This window comes from Leptosomus discolor, chromosome 5 (genome assembly GCF_034619465.1).
Source record: "Leptosomus discolor isolate bLepDis1 chromosome 5, bLepDis1.hap2, whole genome shotgun sequence".
Taxonomy (NCBI): domain Eukaryota; kingdom Metazoa; phylum Chordata; class Aves; order Leptosomiformes; family Leptosomidae; genus Leptosomus; species Leptosomus discolor.
The window spans coordinates 60,854,679-60,881,695 of record NC_141395.1 but is presented as its reverse complement, the minus strand read 5'-3'; the positions used below and the strand labels follow the sequence as shown (position 1 = coordinate 60,881,695).

The 27,017-nt window shown below is 40.4% G+C and overlaps 1 protein-coding gene across 1 annotated transcript in view; it reads left to right on the top strand.

Annotated features, from left to right (window-relative positions):
- Positions 1-1,672: 1,672 nt before the first annotated feature.
- LRP12 (LDL receptor related protein 12) overlaps positions 1,673-27,017 on the top strand; it is a 52,577-nt gene continuing 27,232 nt past the window's right edge. Inside the window, exon 1 of the mRNA XM_086465054.1 lies at positions 1,673-1,751. Within this exon, the coding sequence (XP_086321180.1) occupies positions 1,673-1,751 (79 nt within the window). The remainder of the gene's footprint in view (positions 1,752-27,017) is intronic.

Genomic DNA, 27,017 nt, shown 5'->3' with positions numbered 1-27,017 from the left:
CAATGTACTTCTCTTCCTTCCCAAATAGATGGGGATTAGGAAATAAACATGGGAGAAACCAGGGGACAACGAATTAAAGGAAACAGCCTCAAGTTGCACGAGGGGAAGTTTAGGTTGGATATTAGGAAAGATTTCTTCACCGAAAGGGTCCTCAAGCATTGGAAGACGTTCCCCAGGGAAGTGGTGGAGTCACCATCCCTGGAGGTATTTAAAAGATGTGCACACGTGGCACTTAGAGACATGGTTTAGTGGTGGACTTGGCAGTGCTAGGTTTACGGTTTGACTCAATGATCTAAACAGTCTTTTCCAAGCCAAATGATTCTTTTTTTTTTTTTTTTTAAAAAAAAAAAAAAAAGTGGAATGAGGAGAAATAGTATAGAGCACTCCCCATAGCAATCACCATTCGCAGAGCAAGAACTGTGGTCTGATCGAACACACCTGTTCCCATGGTGTAACTAGGAAGCCCTACCAATGTAAGTTAACTTTCGTTTTTCTCAGGGATGGTAATATTTTTTCAAGTAGATCAGTTGATCTTGTAGAACAGAGGCAATAAACAGTTCTCCCAGTCTCCAACAAGCACTGCAAAATTCAAGCTAAATACAGAAGCTGCCCTGTGAATCCCACTTGCTTTTGAAACTCGGTTAAACAATTGAGAGTAATCGATAATTGTGCAACTGGGAAATGGTGTCATTAAAAGGTGAAAGACAAGCAATCGTAATTGAGCAGAAAGCGTCCCAAGGAATTTCTACGGGGTCCATAATTTTGGATGCTAGCATCTACAGCAGTTATGCTTTTTGCTCCCTCGGTAGTTTTTTTTCGGTGTCGCTGGTAAAATGCAGATTTGGAGGTCAGAAACACGGCGGGCGCCAGCTGCCGGGGCGTCTCTGCGCTGGACAGATGGGGTTTGACTGCACACACAGAGGTTTTCTCCAGGGCAGGGAGCCGGAGCACAGAAAGACCCACTTGGTTGTTTTGCGTGTAAGCCGGGAATGCAGGCTGCTCTGCCGCCGTAGTGACGGGAAGGTCCACCCGCCCCCTCGCCCGAACCCTTCTCCTCGGATGACGCCTCCTCAGGTCGGCGGCGCGGCCCGGAGGGGCAGGCCGCCGGCCGCGGGGCCCAACCCCGGGAGACGCGGCCTCGGCTGAGGGGGGCGGCGCCGTCTCCCGAGACGGGGCGGGCTGGGCTGGGCTGGGCCCGGCCGTGCCGGGCCGGGCCGGGCCGAAACCCAGCTGCCTTGGCGGCGGCGCCGCAGGAGGGGGAGGCGGAAGAGGAGGGGAGGGGGGCGGGGCGGAGCCGCGCCGGAGCGTGGCGGCCCGGGCCCTCCCCCGCCGTCTGGGGGCCGCTGCTCCGCCCCGCGCGCCCGCCCGGCCCGCCGCTGCCGGGAGCGACTCCATGCGCTCGGGCCGCCAGTGCGCAGCCGCGGCGGAGCCCAGCCGGGGAGGAGGAAGCGGCGCGGCGCGAGGGGAAGGAGGCCGAGGCCGGCGGCGGCGGCTCATGGCTCCGCGGGCGGGCGGATGAAGCGCGGGTGTGCGGGCCGCTAGCGCTCCCCGAGGCGGCAGCTCCGGTGGGCGAAGTGCGGCCGGGCCCTCTTGCGGCGGCAGCTCCGGCTCCGTGTCGGGGGCGCGGCGGTGGCAGGTCCGGCTCCTCGTCGCCTCCCTGCGGGCTGGTGTTATGGCCCCTTGGGGGAGCGTAGAAGGCTCCCCGGCTTGGAGGTCAGCGCAGCTCCTGCTCTTCGTCGTCTCCTGCTGTGGTAGGTACCGGGGGAGTGACGCCGCCGTCCGCCTCTGTCTCCCGGGTCGGGAGGCGGCCGCCCGCCGCGGGGGAACAAAGCGGCCTTTCTCCCGGCCGGCCTCCGGCGGCGGGGTCCCTCGGCTCGCCCCGGGACTGCCGCCGCCTTCCCGGCGGCGGCCCTGCTGGTACTTCCCCGTCTCCGCCCCCAGCGCCGTCCTCCCCTCCGAGCTCGGCTGCTCCAGGACTCTCCGGGTTTTTTGGTATCTATAGGGGAGGGCGGAAATCTCCTCAGGGAACTCCTTAAAACTGAGGCAGGGATTTGGCCCGTCTGCCCTCGGCTTTCTCGCAGATGTACGTTGCCGGGAACTCTGGAGTTGGCGTGGGGCCACGCAAACAAGCCAGCCCCAAATCCTCTGAGTCACGAATAATCGCTGTCTGTGGGTGGTGGGGATGCCTGGGAGATGTTCCACGTCCGGCTGGGCTGGGACGGACGCGGCCTGGTGTCTGGGGGCAGGACGTGCTCCTGAGAGGGCCGAGGGGCTGCGGGGACGGGGCTGGCGCTGCGGGGTGTGTTGGTGACACATCAGCGCAGGCCTGGAAGCCCTTCCAGGGGGCTTTGCTTCTGCTCAGCCCGCTTTCGGTTCATACCCGAGTGGCATTTCGTGGGTGGTTATAAACCCATCTTTGAACAGAACTGCTGATGAAAAGTACTCGTGTAAATGCCTTCGGGAATGTACTTATGTTGGCTTTTACAGTATGTAAGCGGCCCAGTAATGCCTGATAGATCAAAACGCAGATACTTGGCAATGAGAGTTGTCACATGTATTCTCATGGAGTTGCGTTTGTTTTACAAACTCGAGCGTAGGTTGTGTCCGTGGGCCCCTGATGCGGGAAGCAGCCTTTGGCACAGAGCTGGGCATGTGCCTTGCCCTGAGGAGGACGGCAATAGGGGCCCTGATTTAGCGGTTTCTTAAGTAGGTGCCTTTGCTTTAAACACATGATTGAGCATATGGAATATTGCAGGCTTGTCTGTGTAAAGGGGTTTGCCCAGCCCAATGGGCCTGTGCTGGGAAGATCAGATCAAACTCTTTAAGTGTAGATGTACCACGAAAATGTGTAAGAACATTTCGTATTTACATGAGTGGAAGTAAGGTAGGCTTCTTCAAACAGAACTACAGTTACGCCAGTACCTGTAGCTGAATAATTACGCTAATATAAGTTAATTTTTGAGGGGGCCTACTTGCCTTAACTAAGCGAGATACTGACCAATCTCTTAAATGCACACAAAGTCAAGCAAAAGGGTTTTCATATCTGTATAGGCTGTTAAAAATTTGATATCTCAGAAGCTAAAGTGAAAGCGCAACAGGAAAAGAGTTGGCTTATGGTAGAGCAGGAACTGGTGGGGAAAATCTCAAGTCTGGATATGTTAAGCTGTCCTTATGTTTGTATACTTAATGTGCTTGAGAGATTTAACTTCTGTGTGAAGGTTTTTAACAAACTACGTATTTGTTTGTGATAGTCATGAGAGATTTGAAGTAAAAAGTAAAAATTATAATTGTTGTGATATACTTCATGAGCCTGACTTCAGTAGATTTGGAGTGTGGTGCTGTAACAATACTTAGGGAGTATTGTCAGCATTTCCAGTGTAAAAATTTAAACCACAAGCACAATCTTTAGTTAGAGAAAAAATAACCAAATAAAATTCTTGCTGAATAACATCTTTCATAGACCTTTAATCAAGGCTCTCCGAAGTTCAACCAAGGATGAAGGCACCATAAGTTTCTTTTGCCTTGTTGAGAAACACATTGCCATCCATTATCAGCATGGCCAAGAAGGAGAAACTGCTTCCAATTTTGATCAGTGTGTTGCTGCACCCTCAGGAGGGATTAGTTTCTCCTAACAGTTTTTGTAACAAATGTCTGAAGTTCTTACCAGTGTCACTGCTTGAAGGAAAGGCACTTTCTCCTTCCCAGGCTAGAGCATCCAAAATGAAGGCAAGCATTCTCTGTGTAGTGTAGCCCTATCTCGAGCTGTCATTTTGGTTTCTCCTGTTTGCTTCTTTTGGAAGAAGGAAGTGAGAGCCATAACTATTCACTATTAGAACATTTTACCTTCCTGTACAACTGCTTTTAGCTCTTCCAAACTAAACTAATTTAATATTGGCATGAATTTGGTCAAGGCAGTGCTGACAGCGGAGCTCTGGGCTGTAATGTTGATCCTGAGCAGGGCCTTGTAGATATCATTATGTTACTGTGTGTTATGGCTTTGAATACAATAGGCGGTACTCAAGGTAAATGCACACTTGGAAAGGCAGTGGTCTGTCACTTTGGTTGCCTTCCATTAAGGAGTTGTACAGCTATAATATCCAGAATTTTCCACTAATTAAAATACTAAATTTACCAAGGTTGGTATGTGGGCATTGAGCTCTCCAGAGAATGTTCCTCTGTTTCCCTGTAGTTAGCGAATTTTTCAAACCTTCCTTCTGATGATGACTATAATTATAAAAATTTGAGAAGGAGGAATACTGATGAGTGAAATATTGGACTAGCAGCGACTAACGAGAATTATAGCTTGGTGGGGTGTTGGGCAATGGTATTTATTTTTAATGTGTCTGGACTTCCTGTTTGCTTGAGAGTTTTATATCCAAGAAATAACGATTGTATGTGTGTCTATATAATCCTGGCTTGGTTTTTACTGGGACAAGTATGAAGACATTTCTGCCTGTCTCAAAGGCCCTAGCAGTTATCTGAGCTGAGAACAAAACTGTATGTGGTGCAAAGTAGTTTCTTTAGGGGAAAAATGCCGCTTGAGAAATTGAGGGCAATGTTTTTCAAATCAAAGTTTGATGATTGGTTTATTGACTAGAAATCAAATGGATCTGAACTTGTTTTCTTGATAAAAAACAAGCTTAGATTAGAGAACTGAATTCCTAATGTTACGATTTTGTTTGATTTTTATTTAACCCTTGGCAGGATGATGGTTTATATCTTACTGGTACTGTGATGCATTGTTTTCAGGACCAGTTTGGGAGGGATTGGTGTTCCAGAGCAGAGGTTGCATTATGAAAAGTCTCTTGAGGTTGCACAGTGCAAAAGCTAGGACATGCCTTCCTTTGGAATGGAGTCAAGAAGCGTGGGTACTTTGTTTCTTCAGATTTTTGGAAAGTCATCTTTTTTTATAGTCTATACTTGTCACTCCAATATATTAATTTGAATTTCTATCCCACTGAACAGAAGACTAGAGGGGACTTTATAGTGTTCTGTGCAGTTGATAGTAGTCAGTGCAGTAGTACAGTAGGTAAATTTCCCTGCTTCTGGCTTCACTAGATGTAATGAGTATCAAAGAAAAATATTTACGGTAGTAGAACAGTGAGACTAAAACAGTTCAAAGGTAGAAGTGGGGGTAGATAGAGATCAGTCTTAATTCTCCTTATGTCCAGGATGGGTTTGGGTTTAGTGAGTACTTCTTGAAGCACCAATGACCAAGAAACGTTAGCAGAGGTCAGAAAGTGATTATTCCCAAAAATTGTAGTTGAAACAATGTTGTATGTTACTACTGGGACTGCAATGCAATTGCCATTATTGTGGCCCATTAAAGAAAGATATATTACACTTATATAAGCTTTAAAACACTTAGTTTTAGGTTAGAGCCATTCCAGGTTTCTGTGGTACAAATGTTGCTTGAGATTATGCATATAATTCATTGTTCGTTTGATTTTAAGGTCAGGCAGGTAAAATTGTCATAGAAGTTCACTGGTCAGGACCCAAATTTTACTTGCATGTCAGTTTGCTAATGATGGTATGAGGAAGAATAAATCATTCTTCAGGTTCATTCACCTTGTTTGAAAGAATAGCTTGAATTATGTAAGCAAATAGTCTGCCAGGCAGTTTATTTAATTTTCTGAAGAAGTTGAACTATAAAGCCAGAACAGAGTGTCCTGAAGGAATGGCTTGGCTTAATAAATTATTGTACCTTAAACTCCTGAATGTCACTCTTTAGTGATACTTTTGTGATACACTCAACAAGATACATTTTGCTAAGCTGTAAATCATCTTATTGGCAAAACTGATGCATTTAATTTGTTAGAATGGTTTTGTAGTCCTTGAAGTGCAAAATGTCCTAATTTTATTGCCATAGAAACTTATATATTGTCTAATAAGTTGATAATATGTCAAGTTGTGCAAGTACATATATATTCAACTGCCTGTTCAGAGCCACAGTTAGGTCTGCAAAGTATCTATGAGGTCACGTGGACAATATTTAAAGCAGTGTTCATTCAAGGGGAGAAGAGAAAACCCACATCCTAGACAACCTTGTAGCAAAAAGATTTTGTAAATTTTATCTAAGGTAGGTAGTGAAGTTGTTATTATGCATTAAATGAGAACATCATCAGCTAGAGGAAAAGCAGAGAGGTACTTGTAACTGGAATCAGGACAGTAGCCACCTGACTCCATTCCTGTCATCAGAGCAAAGCATATAATTAGCATGGCTTTTTTGTCTGTTTCTGTCATTGCTAGAAGAGAAAGAGCTCTGCTGGGTTAGTGTTGGAAGGGCCCTACAGTTGAATGTGTTTGACTCATTTGCTTTAGTCACTCCTATTTTAGCATCAAATAGATGTAAACTGTATGGGTATTATTTTCAACTAAGTCCTAAATACATTGCTTTATATTAGTCCTGGCTAAAACTTGCAATTATGATCAGTCTTGTGGTTCGTTAACAGATCTCAAATTTTTAAACTTAGTATCTTTGGTTTGTTAGCTACAACCCTCTACACATCATTTGTCTTTCACTGTATGCCTCAGTTTCCCCAAGCTGTAGATATTATTTTCATACTTGTTAAGTATAATTCACTAATTTCCTTACAATTTTTTAAAAATTCATGAGTACTGTTTGTACTGTATAAATAGTGTGGTTTTGCATTCCTAGATGTCCCTGCTTTTTCCAGTTTTAGTGTTCAGTTTATATTGTCCCGGGTAGTTAATGATGAGGTTAAATACTGGAACAGCTAAGATATCTAGCTAGACATTAATTGAAAGAGTGTGATTTGTCAACAACCAGGGTGTTTTTTGGCTTGTATGCATTTTGGAATTACTATCTGTAACATTTTGCACTACTATTATGGAGGTGTCAGTTGGTTGGTGAAGATTCAGCCTATGTAGTTTACATGGTTACAAGAAAACATTAGGTACCAATGCTTTTGATACTATGGGAGTTAGTTGTAGATCTGAATTCTTGTGTTTATCCCCTCAGTAGAAATAAATGCTCCAAGTGGTTTGTAGCAGGCTATACGATACCCTACTCTGAAGAACTGTGATCTTCTGACTACATTTCTTTTTATTTTCTACACTTGATTTTTTGCTGCAGTTGTTACTTCACTAGTGCTTTCTTGCGTGGAGGTTTACAGTTGCATTGAAATATGTAGTATTGATTCTTGTGAGTATCTAAGTTTAAACTACTAAATTTAGCGTAATTGACAGATCAGTGCAAATACTTTCAAAAGCACTATTCTAAATTGTGGTTCTGACTTGTTTCTCCAAACAGATGCTTTAAATTTGGATATACTATAACTTTTGCTACATTGTTAACATGTTGATGATGTCTTTTTTTAGCAAGGCAAGCATATTTATCTGGTAGATTTTTTTTTTTTTTTTTTTCCTGCTCTTCTATCTGACACTCTGAATTTTAGGTTATGAGGCAGTTCCTGTATAGCTTGCTCATCTGTTTTGTGTGGAACAACTTTCTGGAACTAGTCAGGAAAAAGAAGTTTAGAATCTCTTTTTTTTTTTTTTTTTCCCCTGGCTTATTTGTTACTGGATCAAAAGTAATCAAGGAAGAATAAGAGCGCCCCCAAATTTAAGAAAGCTTGTAGGTAGAGCATATTTTGAAGGGGGGTGGAGGGGGAAGTCATCACACAAAAACATTTAGTTTAGTAGCTTGAGTTGTCATAAGATGATCTCTGTTTTCATTTAAGCATCTTGTGACTTGTCAGTACTTTCCCAGATACCTTTAGCTGGTTATGGAATTTTTTGGTGTGCAAGAAAGCTGAACTTGCTCACTCTTACAGTAATCTATAAACTTTCAGCAAAGCAATGAAAGTGAACTAGTTGTGTTTCTCAGTAAGTGGAAAATGCACTTGAACTATGTATTAGGATGTGAACTGAATGTTTCCACTCATCTGACTGTGTCTGTAATTCATGACTACCCTTCCTTTAACCTCCGAGATGTTTCCTCTGCGAAGTGGAAGCCCCTGGGACTGACTTTGGCTACCAGAGCAGACTTTTTAAGTCAGTTGCAGCTGGAAAACAGGAGAGTGATCCTCTAATGAGCAGTGTGAGCACACCTTGGCATGTGGTGGAAGTCTGTAATGAAGTTGCTTGTGTTTAAAAGTTAGGAAAAAATGACTGCTAGAGGCTCCTGTAACTTGGTTTTATTACTCCAGCTTTGTATGAACCTATTGGGAGACATAGATAGGTCCTTCTCAAAGTACAGATTGTAAGAATGATTCTTTCATGAAAAAAACAGGATTTTGTTTCTCTTATTACTAGTAACACTGTATAAATTAAGAAGTTAGTCATAGTCAGTGATGTCTCTTAAAAATTTAGAGATCTTACTCTTTTAAGGAACTGCTCCTTTAGAAAGAACTTTTTAGTAACTGAAGGTGAGCAGTTTAGAACAGAAAATGGAAGTCTCGTTGATGCGTCTTGTAGAGAGAAGGCATGTGCTTACATTCATGTGCTGTGGCTTCTAGATTTTAGCTGTATATGACTTTTCACAAGACTTTGGTTAATGCCTTTTTCCTACACTTTATGGAGTGCATTAGAGTCCAGTGAGTTAGTGTACCCTAGCAGGGTGTTTTCCTTCTATGAAATTGTATTTTGAGTATTTCAAGTAAAGCAAAGTAAAAGCCAAAAGTAACTTGGACTGAGACAGATAATGAATAGGTCACATGCAGTAAACAAATTGAGATATATATATGTGTTCCTCTTATCACGTGGTTTTGAGCAGAGACTTTAACTCTCCCCTCCTTTTTTCCTGCACATAGAGATCAACAGAGTCATTTCCAAACAGAATGTCTAGAGTCCTAATTAACGTGCTGTTCTATTAATAATATTGTTGTATTTACTCCAGTCTGCTCTTTATAGTGCTAAGCAATTACATTTTTCCATTTGCTCTCTTCTAAAGAAGTGCTCAGAGAGAGCGCACAAGGATTTAATGCAAAATGTGTCTCTAAACCTTGTGGAAATATTTGTAACTCGTCTTGGAAGAGTACCTATGGAGACAGAACATTTCTCCTTTCCATGATGTAAATATCAGTTTAAATATTCTGAAAGAGATGCGTGTTGATGAGTCAGGTAGATGAATGATAAAATCATCAGTCGCATGTCTCTTGATCACAGAGGCATGCAGCTGGAAGTACTGTCTGGGATGGATTTGGGTAGTTGTATAAGTAGAAATGGCTTCCCTTGTCAGAGCACCTTCCGTTGTTTATGATTCCTATCTAAAGGTACTGAAAGAGCAACCAGTGCCATAGCTGAAGTTTAGCTAGTGTCTGTGGTTAGAGGTATTCATGAAGACTGGAGAGCTGGTATGGCAAGGGAGGGAAAGATTGGGACATCTTGGGAAGGCACGTGCACAGCTAAAGGTGGCAGAACTGTTGTTCGGTGTGGAAGAGGAAGCCAAGTTGCCTGGGAGAGCAGCTATTTAAGAGGCTGTGCACGTGAAAGGGAGAAAGAGAACCAGCCCTTCCATTTTAAGTGGTGTTTTGGTGGCGGAGTGAGCATCTAATCAGTGTAAGAAGTTACTCTTATGAGTTACCAGAAAGCAAGAAAAGGGGTTTGAATGCAGGAGAAGCTCAGGAATTGCATGAGGTCTCGCTCTCAGGCCTTCCAAGTGTTCTCAGGCAGGGGGATGTTACAGAAAGATTAAGTTTTGCATTCTCCTGTGCTTTAGGAAATAAGTGCATGAACAAACAGATTTTTGAGCATTTTGTAACCTGGTGTATGACTTTCAGTGTTTTGAAACATCCTTTTTTGTGACCCTGCCATGTGTTGCTGTTTCTGGCTGATACTGGCATTTGGCAATTGTGCCCTTTTTAGCAGCTTTAGCTGGATGTGCCTGGGAGCTGTATGTTTCTAGAGTGCAGTTACTACTGACCTTGGTGTTGCTGCTGATCCAGCTAACTGTGCTTCCAGTGCCTGTTGCCTAGGTGTTGTCTAGCTTGTCTCACTCCAATCCCTGATTTCAAATTATCTGTTGTGCCTGTCATCTGTGCACACTGTAACAAAGCTTCAGTGGTATCACAGTTCTCATGTAAATGGCAATCCAGTATACCAAAGCTGAGTGTTAGTGTTACTAATCTCTTGTTAAGTTCACAGTACTAGCTTTCTGGTTTTCTTCATCCATTGTGGAAATCTGGGACTGTACTGCTTGTACAGCCCTTTTGCCTTTACCCTGTAGATGAATAAGGCTTGGGAGAAAGAGTGTAACTTTATCCTCTTGCTTTAGTGAGGAATACAGTCCTCTTTCCCCACTCTCTGTTGGAACCACACAGCTTATGTGAGGTGCCTTGGGGATCCATGAGGAGTTTTCATGGAATAAAAGATCCTGTGTTCTAAATGTGCAGATTAGCAGGAGCAGCAGTGCTGCAAACTGTCCAATGCAATGATATCTCCCAGGGCACATTAGCCCACAGTGAAAAGTTAAGGTCATGGCTGGGGGGTTGAGAGACCACCCTCTGCATTCCTAACTAACAGAAAATTCTAGTTGTGCCTTATAGTGACTTTTTGGAATGAGTGCCATGAAATATTCGGCTGTACATCTATCCTACAATGTTAATTAAAAGCATGGAGGCCAGGAAAACTTGTGTGGGAATCAAGTGAGTGAGTCTACGTTTGAATGTCTTTCACTAGTTTTCTGGAACTGTCCCTAGTTTGTAGATTTACAAAGGAGGTGGATCTGAACTCTGGATGTAGCCATTTCGAGCATTGGACATGAAGGAATTTGGCATAAAATGCAGTGGCTTTCAGAAATGATTAATGACCAAAATAAAGCTGAATTTAAATTTTTAATCTGAGATCCCACTTGCTGACCATACGGCACACTTGGGAGCCAAGAAAGTGCTCAAAGCACCTAATTTGAAATAAATATACACAGTTTTTCAGGCATGTGTATGTTATTCAAGTAAAATAACTATGTCAAGCAGTTTGTTGTTTTTTTTTTTTTTTAAGGGAGATGAGCTCTGATGGAAATAAGTCTGAACTAGCTTTAAACTTGTGAGTTGTTGAACGTAATCTATAAATTATTGTATGAGCATAAGGATCATGGCGTCAGATTCTTATTGAGCGACTCCTCCATGCCTATACTGAAATACTGTGTACTCTGATGTATTTTTGAAGTGTCTGAAGGTATTTTAGTTTATTTAAGACATGTAATAAGACTTTGTGTTTTGTAATTTATGGGGTTCCATTGTTCTGGGTCTGCTTTTCTCCCTATATCTGGAAATCTGCTGTTAAACAGGAAGGATGTGTACTTAAATGAGCCATGTACTTCATTATATAAAAGCAGATAAACAGAGATTTGAACATGTAGGCATTATGTCTGACATGGATCTTGTACTTGTCACCATGCTATGTCACACTTTTTGCTATTTTAAAATTCAATGCCTCCCTTTAAAAAGGGTGTAGGAGCAAGTGCTGAATTTTGTTAGCAGGTTGGCTTTTAATAGAGTGGAATGTCTGCCTGTATATGTGATTTTTTACCCTTTATTTCACAGCTGAATTAGTGCACTGAAGCCTAATTTACCCATTCTCCTCCTCAAGCAATATGCCTTATAAAGGAAAAACATAGCTATTTGAGCCTAAGAACCTTTCTGTAGCAGTATAGACTAAAGCATCCCGTGTTGTAGCATGGTTATGATTATTTAAAAAAGAAAAATAATATTACCAAGTACTGTATTCTTCAGTTTAACTTCTCAAGAGATAGGATTTGCATGTTTGTGTAGGGCAGGCTCAGAACTTGTGTCATTAATCCGCAGTTTTGTTTCCTAAGCCAAGACTAACTTCGTGCTTAAAGTTGTCTCCTGTTAGTTTTGTTGACCGTTGCCTTAGCCCGCCCTTGGCAAAGTTAGTCATTGACCTCATCCATAATTCTGTGTCAGTGGAACTTGACCAAATCAAGGTAAATCTTTGGTTTTCCAATGTGCATATGATTTTGTGCAAGTAGTTCTAAGTCCTGTGGTTGGTTTGGATATGTATATACATATTTGGAAGGGGGAGTGTGTGGAATTTTAATCCACACTCAGCTGTGACTTTGCTGTGCTTTGTTGCAATCAGTTTAAATTTTACTGCTGGCATCAGTAAGATCAAAGCCAAATAAAAATGAACTGCTTTTAAAAATGTAGTAAAATTATTACTGCAGTTTGATAATTATAACCAATGAAATTTAGACCATAGGAACTTTAGTTGTGTGTTTATTAATTCAAAATAATCTTTATACAAAGCTGCATTTGGAAGTTTTACCCACCCAGGATTATTCTAGGACATTCATCCCTGTTATAGGTGGTCCACATTAGAAACCTATAGAGTTTGTTTTGCTTTGAGAGGACAAAGGCCAACAGAATGCCATCTGTACAATTGCTTTTAGCCACAGCAAGCCTAATAGTTACCTTTGGGGAACCGAAGCAGCTAAAATACTTCAAGAGTGAATGCACAGATCTCTGAAGAAATCACGTTGTCTTGGTGCCCCAACTCTGCTAATGACTGAATCCATGTAAAAGTTGTAACGTCAGTGCTGAACCTCAGAGTACTTTTGCAAAAGATCCAGAAAGGAAAATCAAGTAAATAGTCAAGTGGATGACAATCAGTGGTGAAGTATAAACAGTGTAAGAATTTGCAAGTATTCTGTCTTCATAGTATCTACTTTATCACAAATAAGCCTTGCTCTTCAGTTTTGCAATCTATATCAACTTGAAAGTACTTCCTAGTTCTAGAAAGTAGAATATGTATATACTATCAATAAAAGATGAGGAATGGAAAACTCAGATACTGTGAAATATTCCAGACTTCCTTTATACCTCTTTCCCAGAAATGTACCTCTTGTAGTGATATCCTCTTCCTTTTTTGAATAGCCAACACACAGCGAAACCAATGCACTTAAACTGTGGCTTATTATTATTCATTAGGCAGAGTTGCCAGTAAGGAATTGTAAGGGATGTAATCTGCTTTCATCAATGCACAAGTGTAACAATGCTTTTCATGCAAATTGAAAAGAAGCTACATCCAAAAGAATACAACTGCCTGTCAACTTTGGTAAATGGTATTAACATTAAAACTAGTATCTTTTTCACATAGCTATTTTTCCAAAACATTCTTCATCCCTTTCTTCAAAAAATCATAATGTTTCATTCATACACAGGTTGAATTTGAGTGTCCCAACAAATAGCTGCTGTTTGAGTTTCTTTCCCTAGTTGGCTGTTACTTCATATGTGATGTCTGTTTGTAAAGGAACAAGTGGTGACTTGCTGGTACAGAGCTTTCTTCTTAAAAATAGGCTTATACCAAAAGAGTACTATAAACCTAGCTTGCATCTAAATGTACTGTGCTTTACTGATATGACTTGCTTGGAAGCAAACTTTCAATGAATATTTTCCTTTTAAAATATTCTTTGTGTAGTTGCTTAGAAGCTCTTTATTATCTGAGGTTTAAGTATTAAGATAGACTAATAACCCCTCACACTGTCAGTGTTCCTGTAAAGTATTGTTTGCAGGGTAGAAGCTGAAGCACAGAAAATAAATAGCTGCTCCATAGTTGTGCATGAATTGAGTTTGTTGCTCCACATTTCTGGTCCTTAGGCTGATTTGGTCTGTGAAGTGAGGAGTCTTGGTTTGGCTTAACTTAAGGCAGAGTCAGTGTGGGAAAAGGCAAGCTTATTAAAGGGATGAGAGGAATGTGACTGACTGGTCTGAACTGCTCTTCAGAGAGGTCTCAAGTCTCAGTTTAGACAGACTAGTCTGCCCCTCACAGGAAAGATAAAGGGTGAAGAGTGATCTTAAAGTATTTAAATGCAAACAGCACTCTTTTGGGAAAGATGCAGTTGCTGAGTTTTTGTTGTGGAACTGGAAATAGGCTACTTTGAGAGCAGTGTGTCTGTTCTACTTTATTTAAATCTCCAACTACTGTCTGGTTTTACAAATGTGACTAGCAACTAATTTCTCTCATCCCCAAAATGCCAATCGTCTTCTCATAGGAAGCACAGGCTATTGTATATTTCGGCTATTGTTTCTTAAATGAATGGATGCAGACTGCTTTAAATGATTTAGTGGTGATCTGCAGCTGCCACTTAGAGAGCTCCTTCAGCTATCTTTTATTGAAAGCAGACAGATCGTTTTTTGTCATGGATTATTGTATTCTGTGTGGAATCTCTTACATTTAGTATCAAGAAATTTTTCAATGAAACCTTTACGTTGGAACACAAGTAAAATGTGTAATTTTTGCTTTAAATTTTTATTAACTGGCCAAATGTGGTAGAAATAGTTCAAAGTACTTGGAAGTTGCAGGAAACATGCAGATGTGCACAACTGCTCTTATGCTGCATGATCCATAGGAAAATAGGCTCAAGTTGATACTCGGATGACCAGATAACAGTGAATATGCACAAACTAAATAACTGAAGTGGCTTTTGGAGTATCAGGTTGTGAACTGGATGGACAAAGGGCTGGACAGTATTTATGTAACTTGGCCTTCAGTCATTTGCTGTTTATCTGAATGATCCTTGGCAGGGATTTCCTCAGAGGAAGAGTTGAAACACATTTTGGTATAGTATGCCATATATTATTTTTTTTTAGGAAGCTGGAGTGCAGAAAAAAAGTTGTTAAAACGGTTCTCAGGAAGGAAGTTAATGACTCATGTAAACATGTGTAGTGAGAATGTTTTTTGGTCAAGAAAGGAATAGATGAGCAGGAAGAGCTTGTATCAAGGCAAAAGTGGAGATAAGGTGTACTAGGTGTAGGGATAGCATACTGGAAGGTAATTATAATTATGACCGTCAGGATAAATGGTGATAAGGATTTTGGAAACACCTGTTAGATCACATTCTCTTCTCCAAGGTGTTCATTCCCCTTACCTTTAAGCCTTTCTTCCTATTTGTGCTTTTGTCATGGGAACTCTGTCAGAGAGAGTGAGTGTGTGTGTGTACACACTTGCTCATGGCTCCCTGCTTTTCCCTCCCTGGGTTTCATAAGGTTTTTCAGCGCACTGAAGTGTGAGGCACTCTGTTTTCTTGATGAACATCCCAGAACCTGGACAGGCTGGGAAGCACATGCATGTGTGAACCCCTTTTCCTACTTCTGCCTGGGGGACTGGCATGTGGGTAAGCGTGAGAACAGCCTCACGCCAGCTGTGTTGAAGCTGAGGGGGATGTCCCAAGTATGTTTGTGTTTCAGTGAAAGGTGGCAGCTTATTTCTGTCTGTCATCTGTATAGGGTTTTTTCATTAAGATAGTAACATTAGGTGGAAGTGAAAGGGCCAGTTCACACGTCTGCAGATGTCCGTGTTTCAACTAACTTCTCGGAAATCTATTTGCTCTATAAATTGCCATGAACTTACATCTAAAACGTGAAGGTTCAGAGTGCAATGAGACACCAAATTTGGGTTTATTTGACTCTGAGATAAATAAAGCGTGTATCATGACTGTTATAGGCATTTCCAATTTCTTGCAAAGTTCTTCAATTGAAATGGTGATTCTGCTGCACTGGGGTATGCGTATGTGGTTGACAGAGAGTCAGGGTGGAAACATCTGTGCCTGTTTGAGAGGGAAAGCAGGATGCAGTTCAAATTCTGTGTTATGAAAAAGTGAGATAAAGCTGAAGGATGCGGGACTTCTCTTGCATGCTTAGAGCTACTGTAATGTAATAGAACTTGGGATTTTGTGACCCATACAATGGAAGACTTTCTTATGGGTTCTATTGAGAGTAGGCACAGAAAGTGCATTTAGGGTCATACAGACAGCCTTTGTTGTACACTATGGCATCTACAAGTCATTGTGATCTTTTAATTTCTGTTACAAATACTCCCCTTGCAAAAAGCCCAAACCGAAATCCATATAGTAAATTAGCTGTGTGTCTATTGTAACACATTTAAAGTTTTCCAGCAGTAATTTGTATGTCTTGGGGATGTGATTTGACAGCAGGGAAATGATATACTTGAGTGTTTTGAAACAAACTTTGTTCTGGCCTCTGACTAATGTTAGGTACGCTATGGCTGTCTTGAAAGCGTGCTGTACTCTGCTGGATTGAAGCTGCCTTAACTGGCTGTCGATACAAATGCTTATTCAACCCTACAGAAAGGATTTCTTTGCTTCATTTTGCAAGAGTCACAGTACTATCCAACACTCTTGTTTCTAGTTCCTTATAGTAGAAGATTGTGTTTATTTTTTTCTAACTACTGGGAATCCCCATGGCAAGAGGCTCCAGTACCCTGCAGTACTGTGCAATGGGAAAAGAAGTATTCTGGCTGTCAGATGTGCACTTTTCATTGCATATAAAGGGGGCAGTGTTAACTGTCTTTGTATTGCAATTACTATTTTACAACTGTTTTCACATAAGCTTTCCTGTCTCTATAGCTACCTCCAGCACAATTACTGTAATTCAGACTTTCCCAAATGCTTCCCAAAGTTTCCACTTTGGGACAGGGACAAGCCTTTACCTTTGATGTTCAGAGTTTCGAACTTTGTTCTGAGTGATTTGGGGGAAAGGAGGAAGGTGAGGCACAACGAGGAGTTGTTAGCACAGGATAGCTGTAAGTCAAGATTCTGTTTTGCTTGGGTTTACTATCCTGTTGATCTGCAGTGGTTCTTTAGTACCAATAGCTTTATCACTTATTAACATTACTCAAGTTTAGCCATTCTTTTCCTTTGTGCTTCCCACCTCCTGCGTAGATCTGTCCATGGGAAACACAAAGCCATCATATTTGCTTTCTTCTAACCCTCTTAACTCTGCTGTGGTTCCTATAAAGCACTGCCATTTGATTATATTTTGGCACCTGATGGGCTCGGATTTCCAATTGTTTTATGTATTGTGCTTTTTTATTGTCCTCTTCTTTACCTGATAAAAATCTAACATGTGGTTTTTCACAAGGCAGTGAGCTCTGTGGAGCAAGAGTTGTTTTTCTTGTTTGTACAGTTCCTGATACAATAAAGCTATAATCATGATAAAAGCTTATTTGTGCTGATATGAAAAAATGCAGTAGTATGTTACTGTGTTTTACAGGTATCATGAGCCAAATAAAGAAGACTCTAAACATTTTTGCGAATTTGTTTTTAAGAGACTGCATGTTGTTTGAAATAAAAGGTACTAAACTCTTTTACAGGTGTACTCAATGCTAATGTGCAAGCTACAGCACCAGCATCATTCTTGCAGGACAAGAATCGCAGGATTAATAGCACATAACATGGAAGTTCAAAAAAAAAAAATCATCTGCTTTCCAAAGAGAGGGAGGAAATCAGTTTGGATCTTAGAAATTTACACCTCTTTGTCTATTGTTTTTTATTTTTATAAATACATACAGACTACTTCTAGACTTTTTAAAATATCCATGGGGCTTTCTGAAGTTTCCTATTTTAGAATCAATGACTTGAATCAGAGCGGTAGCTGTAGCAGAGTTTTTTTTGAAGTGTACACAGGTCTTGCATGAAATGCTAGAGAGAAAGTTAAGTTTTACTGGATTATATGTTGTACTGGCTATTTCCCTTATCAGTTGTTTGCTTTGATGAAACTAGTTTGTTTGAACAAAAGAATGTAAAAGTAGCAAGGGTGCCACGCACAGAATTCCTGCATGATTGCTGAGCATACTCATGGAGGTATGGGTGCACGCATGTTCGTACCAGGAGAATGCCTTGGCTCTTTTAAGATCTGATTCTTAATTAAAGAAGTTATTAATTTGAGTAAAATCAATTTTATATCTTGCAGGCAATCTGTCTTCTATTAATGTCTGTCTTTTTTGAATAGAAGCAATTCATGGTACATTTTGAGGAACGCGGTATGTTATGACTGGCAAGTTATAGCAAGTTCATCTCTTACTCTTCCTAAGTCCTGAGGATATTTAATAAACAGCATGGTTTAGGCAAGTCTGGAAGATTAGTGTAGCTAATTAGTAGCCTTTGCTATCGTAGTGGTTGAAATTTTGAAGCTGACAACAGTAGAGAAGGAGCTATGTGGATTGAATGTCTTTTTTAACAGTAAGAATGGAAGCATCTGCATGTTGTGGTTCCCTTGAAACTCAGTGACGTCTCCACTTCTGTCTGCTATAACTAAAGTGGATAAAATTATTCATAATAAATAATGAAATTAATTTTGCACATGGATGTTTGCATGAGATTAACTAAAAGCATTGTTTTACAGGTGTTGAAAGTGCAGGCAAGAAGTGCATTGTTTAGGAGCTCTTCCCTCCTTTGACTGTGCCTTTTACTGTGTTGTTGCAGTCCGTATGAGTGATGGTGTGCTGAGTTAAACTGTGCAAAGTTACTTCTAGACTTTGATTAGTTCAATGAAGCATTAATAAGCGACAGAGACTCTGTCCTGTATTACTGGAAGACAGCTGGGCAGACTGCGTAATATTTTGTCTTAAGTTCAGTTTTAGTCTGAATAAGTGCTAGGGGTCTAAAAACTCCAGTTGCCAGACTTTGCATAAACAAATCTGCACAAGTATTTGCAAGGTCTGTGGTTTCTGTGAACTTTTTTTGTAAATTAAAGAAAAGAAGCTTTCTTGGGAACTCTGCAGTACTTTTTAATTCTGTCGGAAAGAAACCAAAACATGTTAAAGAGTATAAAAGGTTGTCAAAGTTTTATTTCTGGTAGTAAGTAGCAAGAAGGGACAAAAACAGTTTTATCTTTCAAATGAGGATATCTTTCCTAGATGCAATAAACATGCTGTGCTTCTATGATTTTTATATTTGATATATGTGCAAAATGTGCATGTAAATATGCTGCTGCTTCATCACCCTTTCCAGTAAATGGCTTGCATTTAATTCAGTCATATCATTACAGTGAATGCAGCTGTGATGTTTTGCAGTTAATTCTAATTTATTGTTGTTAACTTCATGAAGGCAGAGTTGAAGCTCAGTGGGTATATGCTCTTGACTCCAGCATTCCCTTGTTTGCTCAGGCCAATATTCCAGAAAGAATCTAGCAAATCTGGAAATTATGGTTAGATGTCTCAGTCCTCTGCTTTTGCTGTGGTCAGAAGTAGGAAATTTCCTCCTTCATTTCTGCCTGAGTTGTAACAACTTAGCCCTTCTGTTGAACAAAGACTTAAAATAAATAGATTTTGTAATTTTATTTTATGAATCCAATGAGCTTTCTGGGTTTTGAAACCATTATTTTCTGGAATCTTAGGCAATGATTTCTTTCTTTTTTTTTTCTTTCCAATATGGCTAGTGTTTTTCTCTTCTGTTTTGTGTTGTTGGTCACAGGAGATGTAGGCTTCATAATAAATATGCAGCAGTGGAGCAGTGTTCTCTTTCTTTTCAAAAATCCTCGTGATTCTCCCCCACCCCCCAATACCAAGTACTCCTACACTACTTAAGTCTTTTTTGGAAAAAAAAAAAAACAACCAACAGTTGTAAGTCTGAGTCATGCTGTCATCTGGAACTAGAAGCTGGGATGTTTTGAGGGTTCCTGGTAGGGATTCATGGGGTAATAGCAGATAATATTTAAATTTCTGCAGGCTTATGATAGGTTTATGATGGCTGCAGTTATTAATTTAAGAATAATGGTTTTGTTTCTTCTGTTAGCACTTTTTCAAGATGTAATGGAATCAAATAATTTGAAGAAAACAGCATAACCAGCAGTTTTATATCTTAAGAATATATGATCTGAAGCACTGCTTTTACCATCTAACTTCTAATAGAGGCCTGAAATCTTGGTTTGGTATTGGTTGTGTTTTGGGTTGGTTTTTTTTTTTTTAGTATAATATACCAGCTGTATGTAGACTGTTGCCTAATACCATTTGTTCCTGTAGTTGTCAGGAATTAAGATGTGAAATCAATCTAAACCTCCATGGATAAAAAACAAAAACCTTTTTTTTTTTTTTTTCTGCAACAGTGATTTAAGGAAACTATAGTAGATAAAAAATATGAAACATGTGAAGAGTATGAATCAAATCTGAAATGCTCTTCCCCCTCCATATAAGCACTGCGCAGCCCACACATCAAAATTTTCCCCTAGTCTGGCACTTCTCAAATATGAAATACTTTTAGTATCTGGAGTGGAATTTCAGAAGAATAGTTATTGCAGTTGAACATGTACAAAGGCTCTGAACAGTCCTTTGTTAAAATAATTGAGTTTTTTAATTTTGAACATAGCTGTTTAAAATAGCTAGAAAATTTGGCTTTTTCTAAATTTGCAAGTAATATGGCAGTGGAATGTTTTCAAATAGGGTAAATTGTTAGGTTCATGTTCATGATAGGGTCTACTCAGTTAAGAGTAGGCACCTCAGCTTTATAAAGGAGATAGTTCATTTAAGGATGGGTAGGCAGTATAGTCTCCCTTGCTTTTTTTATTTCCCCCTAGTTGCTTGTCTATTCCTTTTCCTCTGATTTCCATATCTTTTTTATAAAGTTACTTGAGATTCTGCTGTAATTTAAAGGCTGTATTTACTGTTTGAACTTTAGTCATTTGTTGGGTTTTTTTCTTCTACTCTCTGTCTATTCTCAAGTGCTGCACTAGATTACCACCTCAGAACAATTTGCAGGCAGTGGTCAGTCAAGTACCTTCCTTTATACCTGGCTGGGCAGAAGTATAGGGTTTGACATGAATAGAACTACTTATGTGCTTAAAATCAGGAATCTTGTTGAAGTTGAGCCAGTGTCTCTGCTAGATTTCCAGTTTCCACTGCTTGCTGCCAAGTATATTAGAGCTGTCTATAAATAGTTCTTGGAATTTTTGAGTGAGAATAATAAAAAAAGTCAGGTTCTTTTCTGTCCCCACCTTTTCAAAATACAACTGAGAAGCTCTAACTGTTTTTTTGCTGAAACTTTCACATAAAAATCTTTCTTAAGTTACTCTTTTAAAATTTTGTATTTTAATGACAATAGACTCAATTAAATGTTGTCTTGTGGGATTTACAGGTGTGACCAAATGCTTTTTTTTTTTTTCACCTGCAGCATTAAATTAGAGTTGCTGCAGTTACTACTCTTAACTTCTCTTTTGCAACCTAGGATAAAGGAACCTTGGAATATCTTGCAAAGATCTCTTTCAAAAGCATTTCCTGTTCTCTCTCTTATGAGGGGGTCTCCTGCTGGTAACACCCAGAGAAAAGGTTTATGCTAAGTACAGCCAAGTACAGAACTTCTGGTTGCTTTGTGTGTTTGATTGGCAACAAGGGAGAGCTGTCCCTTCCTATAGAAGGGAGAAGGAAGAGTGGGAAGTGACTAAGAAGCCACATCTACAGAACAGAAATGTGAGAGCTCACATGGTAGACTGAAGCATCTTCCGAATGTTTACTTGATGTATCCCAGTGGTGCTGGGGGCTCTGTTTCAGTACTCCAGCATCATCTGGCAGGCAGCATCTATGTCAAATTTGCATTATGCTACCATCTCATTATTGTTTATATGGAATTTTGTAAATTTTCTTTTGTGTGTTGTGACAGCATTCACAATTGGTGCAGTATTAGTGGATAATATATGCTGTGCTTAATGAATCTGGAAAGAGAACTTGAGTTGCTCACACTAAATGACTACGGAGACTCTGAAGCTTATGCCTGAAGTTGAGGTGGAGCCTCCCTGACAGCACTGAAGCTGTGATGAGCAGAGAGCACACTTGGGATGTTGGGTAGCTGGAGGTGTATCTGCGTTGGCACATCCCACAGCCTGGCAGGAGCAGATTTGTGGAGCAGAACAAGTTATGCTGAAGATCTCATGTTTGCTCTGTATACATTTCTGAAGGGTTTTCCTTGGACTAGCTCTAGTTTGGCCCAGAGGACCAAGTACCCATTACCGGTAGGAGGGTGTCATCTAAAAGGAATCCAATTTGATGGTTCCAAGACCACAGTGTAATGTGAACCAAAGCACAGGAAGTAGAGCAGATTGGGAGATTCCAAAGCATGCTCCTTATCTGAAGTAAAATACTAATGTGGACAAATCCGAAGTTAACATCATAAAATTAACAGGAATAAAAGATATATTATGTTTTGGTAGAAAAACTAATAGATCTGTTATGACCTGATCACTGTATATTCTTCAAATTCAAAGCATTCACTTATGTAGTGAACTTTGATTTTTAGAGTACCTCTTTTAATAGTCAATTTTTGAAGAATAAATGCAGACTTTTTTGTCAGGGGAATAATTTTACAGTGTTAAAGAGTGTAAAAGTACAGAATATTTTTCTTTGGAGATTTTTAAGTCAGTGTTACCAAGATTATAGGAATAAAGGTATGTGCTATTGTTCACTGAAGTACTGATTAACTTTGGGTTTAGGCTCTGTACAGTGAATGTAGATTTGGAAACTTTGTGGCTCTATTTTGTTCACCAAGAGATGAATAAACACCTATTTTTTCAAAAGTGTCATCCAGCTGCATGTCATTAAAAGTCCCTCTGTGACGAGGAAAGGACAGTATAAGAATGAGGGGGTGATACAAAAATGCATGTTGGACAACAGGTTTTAAGTATACAGTGCAGACTTTTGGCAGCACCATGCCAATTGTTTTCTAACTAGAAATAATTTTCTAAGCACAAAATGGTAGATAGAGGTTGTTGTAAAAAGTAAAAATAAAAATCTAAACCGTACATAATTTAATTGCGGAATTGATTCTCCAGTTCTTGTCTTAGTTTTCTAAATAAAACTATATTAAAGTTGGTCTGAAATAAAAATGATACTACATAAAACAGCAGCATTGAGCATTGTAAACAAATTCTGTGCTTAATCTGTTTTTACAGTGAAATTTTATGTGCTCGTTTCCTGCTTTTGTATCATAAACACATTTAAATAAGCCACTATTGTAGTATAGTTTCATCTGTTAGTCATTCTTATTCTTTCCTTAATTAAAGAAATTAATTATTCCATTGTAGTATTTGAGTATACAACACTCAATTTACGTGAACATTTACTTTCACTGTTTGAAATTTTAGATATATTTAGTGTATCTTTGAAGCAGATGTTCTTCTGTTATATGGATTTGGGATAAATCTTGTCACTCTGCTCGGCGTGCCTTTAGCAGAGAATTCTGACTGATGTCTGCACAGCAGTAAGGCGCTTTCTCAGTGTTTCCGTCTATTGCATGTGTAATTTTTCTTATTAAAAGAAATGGTTATTTAATCCTTCCCTTACCTGAATGATAATTTACATCTTGCTACACATGTTAATGCTGTTGTGCAAATGACTACATGAAATTCCTGTGACTCCAGCATTTAACCCTGAGGAAATACGGAAGAGAACTGCACATAACTAGTTAACACCAAACTGTTGATTTGAAAATAAATAATACAAGATTTGTCAATAACTCTTGCAAAAATTCTTCAGCTAAACTGGAGATTACTGATCAGTTAATGCCTAAAAGTCAGTACTGCCACTTCTCATGATTCTTTTTTTTAATGGCCTTTTGTCATGAACTTATGCAAAAACGTGTGTTGCCTTTTGTCAAGGAAGTAAGCAGGAGTTGGGTGTAGGACAAAAACTTCTGGTCAAAGACGCAATGTACTGCATAACAACAATAAAGACATGAAAGTGAGATGACTGTGGATCATGAATCTTATCTTGAGTAGTTAATCCAAATACATCATAGTGCACAAATGTGTTAATTTGACATCATGCATATCTCTAATCAAAAGGATGCAGTGATTGCAAACTAAGCCAGCAGAAGGCAGGAAATAATAAAATGGTGTCACGTGTAAGGGCTGTGTGACCAGTTTCTGTAGGAGTCTAGGAATGACCCTGCTGCTTGGCTCTGTTACTGAATATAGAGATGTAACAAGTGTTGCCTGGCTTCAGTGGACTGTGTACTCCGAGCTCTGCCACTCACCTTAATTTGAAGCATTCCCTGGGCCAGTAAGACTGCTTATTTCCTGAACTGTTCTGGGATGATGCGAGTCAAAGGTGTAGCCTGCTGGTTTTCTTTTGTTGTTTGGTTTTTTGTTTGTTTGTTTCTTTGTTTCTCTTTGCTGCACTTTCAGTTGCATGTCTCTTGTAATGTTGAAGTTGCACGTGTAGCTCTTCCTGTCTTCTGAGGAAGGCAAAGTCTGACCATTTCTGTGATACGGTTTAGCAGTGGTAGAACTCAGTTGTGTAATCTCAATTTACTGTGTGCTACTCCTGCAGTACAGGAGAGTTTGGCAGCAGTATGGCCAGATAACTATGGATACGTAGCTCTTTGCAGGTGTTACAGTATTAAATGCCTGCTGCTAATGCATTGAATTCTAAATGCACAGTAGTTTAAAAGATAAAGCTGCAAAAGTGTTCAGGAGATGAGGTGAACCAACACCGAGGAGGATCCTACCTAATTTTTTTGGCTCCTTAATGGCATGTGACCTATGTGTAAATAATTCAATATAGTATTTTGGGTTACATATTGAACAAATATTTTTATCATAGAATGGTTTGAGTTGGAGGCAACTTGTAAAGATCATCTGTTTTATCTGGAGGAGGGTGATAGCACTTGTTTTTCTGTTGGTCTCCCACATGCTCTGCTCTGAGCTGTAACATCTTAACCTTAGATTAACCGTAGGTGTGATAGGTAGGCAGTTAGTCTTTGCACTTTTCTCCCACAGACTTAGCAGATGAGTGTGACTGTGGTTCAGCCTGACACATGGTGTCTTCAGGTGGAGCTTGTTTCTGCATAACTGTGCTTAGATATTTGCAGGATGTGGGGGGTGGGATTGCCACTGGCTGGGGCTGTCACACAGTGTGCTAGCAAGAGGGGTCATTTCCAGGAAGCGTGCTGGAATATTACAGAGGCATCATGGATGTTTCCAGCTCCCATATCTCTAGATCAAGAAGGATATTGCTATTTTTGGACTAGGGCATCATAGGGTGATTGCAAAGTGGCTTTTTAGTGGGGTGAGATGTAAAGGCAGTGCCATTTTGTTCGTGGAAGTGTATAGTAAGATTCTTATTTTAGTGGCATAATCCACACTTGGTCAGTTAGGAGCAAAATTTGGTGAAGATTAATGCAAGGTAACTTCAGCTGACAGGAGGCAGTGTAAACAAGTTAAGCTTACTCTTTGTAAGGTACAGAGTAGACAGGAATTTTGGGAGTAGGGTGAAGAAAGGAAGTTTGGTCATGAAGTATGTTGTCTAAAGTAAAGCAAGTTGAACAGGTACCGTGATAAAGGGTGTCTGGAAACACATTATATACAGGAAGTATTGTTGACTCCTTGTCCCTGATAATTGTGGTTCAAGAGAAGTATCCTGTCCACTCTGCTTATATAGCATTCGTTATACACCACAGTACCTTTAACTCTAGGTAGTTCAGAAAACGTGCTCTCCTTGTAGCCATTCAGTTACAGCATTTCCTCAGGTTATACGGTTGTGTTTATAGGGAGGTTGTAATTTGGCTGTTAAAGCCAATGACAGGGGCTTAATCTTGATATAGAAGAATTTAGCTTCAGTGGAGATAAGTGTGCATGATTTTTTCTTGTGGACAGTAACTACTTGGTCTAACAGCAAAAATACAGGTAACGTAAATGTGTTTGCCACTGTAGATTTTTTTTTTCTTTTAATTTTTCATTTCAACAGTAAAGTCCCGAGATACATGATAATCTTCCGAACTGAAGTTGAAAAATTTGATTTTACAGTCACAGTGGATAAAGTCACATGTACCAAATTTTTTGGGTGCACTTTTACAATAGTCATAACTTCACTGTGCGTTCATATTACTAGTTTTAGTCAAATTGAAATTAAAATAGAATTTTTGTTTAAGAGGAGTTATTAGCTATCTCAAATATATCAGTATTTAGATAAACTTCTTGTTCTTTGTCTGAAACCTTGAAGTTCATATACCTGAAATGCAGAAGCTTGTTTTGTTTAATCTGAACGTTTTGACTAAGATGGACACTTGATTATTGGGGGGTGTGTGGGTATATGTCTGTTGGCCATGCTTTTTGAAAACTGCATGAATTTGAGTAAAACTTCAAGGAGAAGCTCATTTTGGGACTGTAGGCTTGTTTTTATGCACTGAAGCTATATGCAGATCATCTTTTAAGTCTGATGCTGATCTCATTTTGAGAGTGAGCTGTTCTGCATAGCTATGGAGAAGGAGGGATGTGTGTGGGTAACATCCTAAAATGAAGGCTGCTGCATTGTGGTTAGCCTCCACATCAGTCTGACCATCACTGCTGCTGTCTGCATTTCAAATATATAGAACTTGGCAGCTGTTTTTTCCAAGCATGTCATGTTTTTCAACTGTGAAAGCATTGTTTTTCCCTACACTTTCCCCTTACAGTTTTCCTCTGTAGTTTGCTTGGAACATTTGCTGCTGTAACACTTTCCCTGTTGCCAGCCCCGCGCCCCGGCCTGTGTTTATTTTCCTGTCTGTGATGAAGCTCAGAAGATGAGCCAGCAATGTGTGCTTGCAGACCAGAAAGCCAGCCACATCCTGGGCTGCATGAAAAGAAGCGTGGCCAGCAGGTTGAGGGGAGTGATTCTGCCCCTCTGCTCTGGTGAGACCCCACCTGCAGTGCTGTGTCCAGCTCTGGGGCCCCCAGCACAAGAAAGACATGGACCTGTTAGAGCGGGTCCAGAGGAGGCCACGAAGATGATCAGGGGCTGGAGCAACCCCCTTATGAAAACAGGCTGAGAGAGTTGGGTTTGTTCAGCCTGGAGAAGAGAAGGCTCCGGGGAGACCTTATAGCGGCCTTCCAGTGCTTAAAGGGGGCCTGCAGGAAAGGTGGGGAGGGACCCTTGATCAGGGAGGGTAGTGATAGAATGAGGGGTAACAGTTTCAAACTGAAAGGGCGTAGATTTAGTTTAGCTATTAGGAAGAAGTTCTTCAGTGTGAGGATGATGAGACTCTGGAGCAGGTTGCCCAGAGAAGCTGTGGCTGCCCCCTCCCTGACAGTGTTCAAGGCCAGGCAGGATGGGGCTTTGGGCAACCCGGTCTGGTGGAAGGTGTCCCTGCCCATGGCTGGGGCCTTGGAACTAGATGGTCTTTAAGGTCCCTTCCAACCCAAACCATTCTATGATAATGTGTTATGCAACTACCTTCTAGGCTGTGGTTTTTATCTTCTGCGTAATTTTCTTCTCCTCTCCAGACTCCACATAGGAGTATAGGGGTCATGGCTCTTGCACCAGTATGTTTGGAA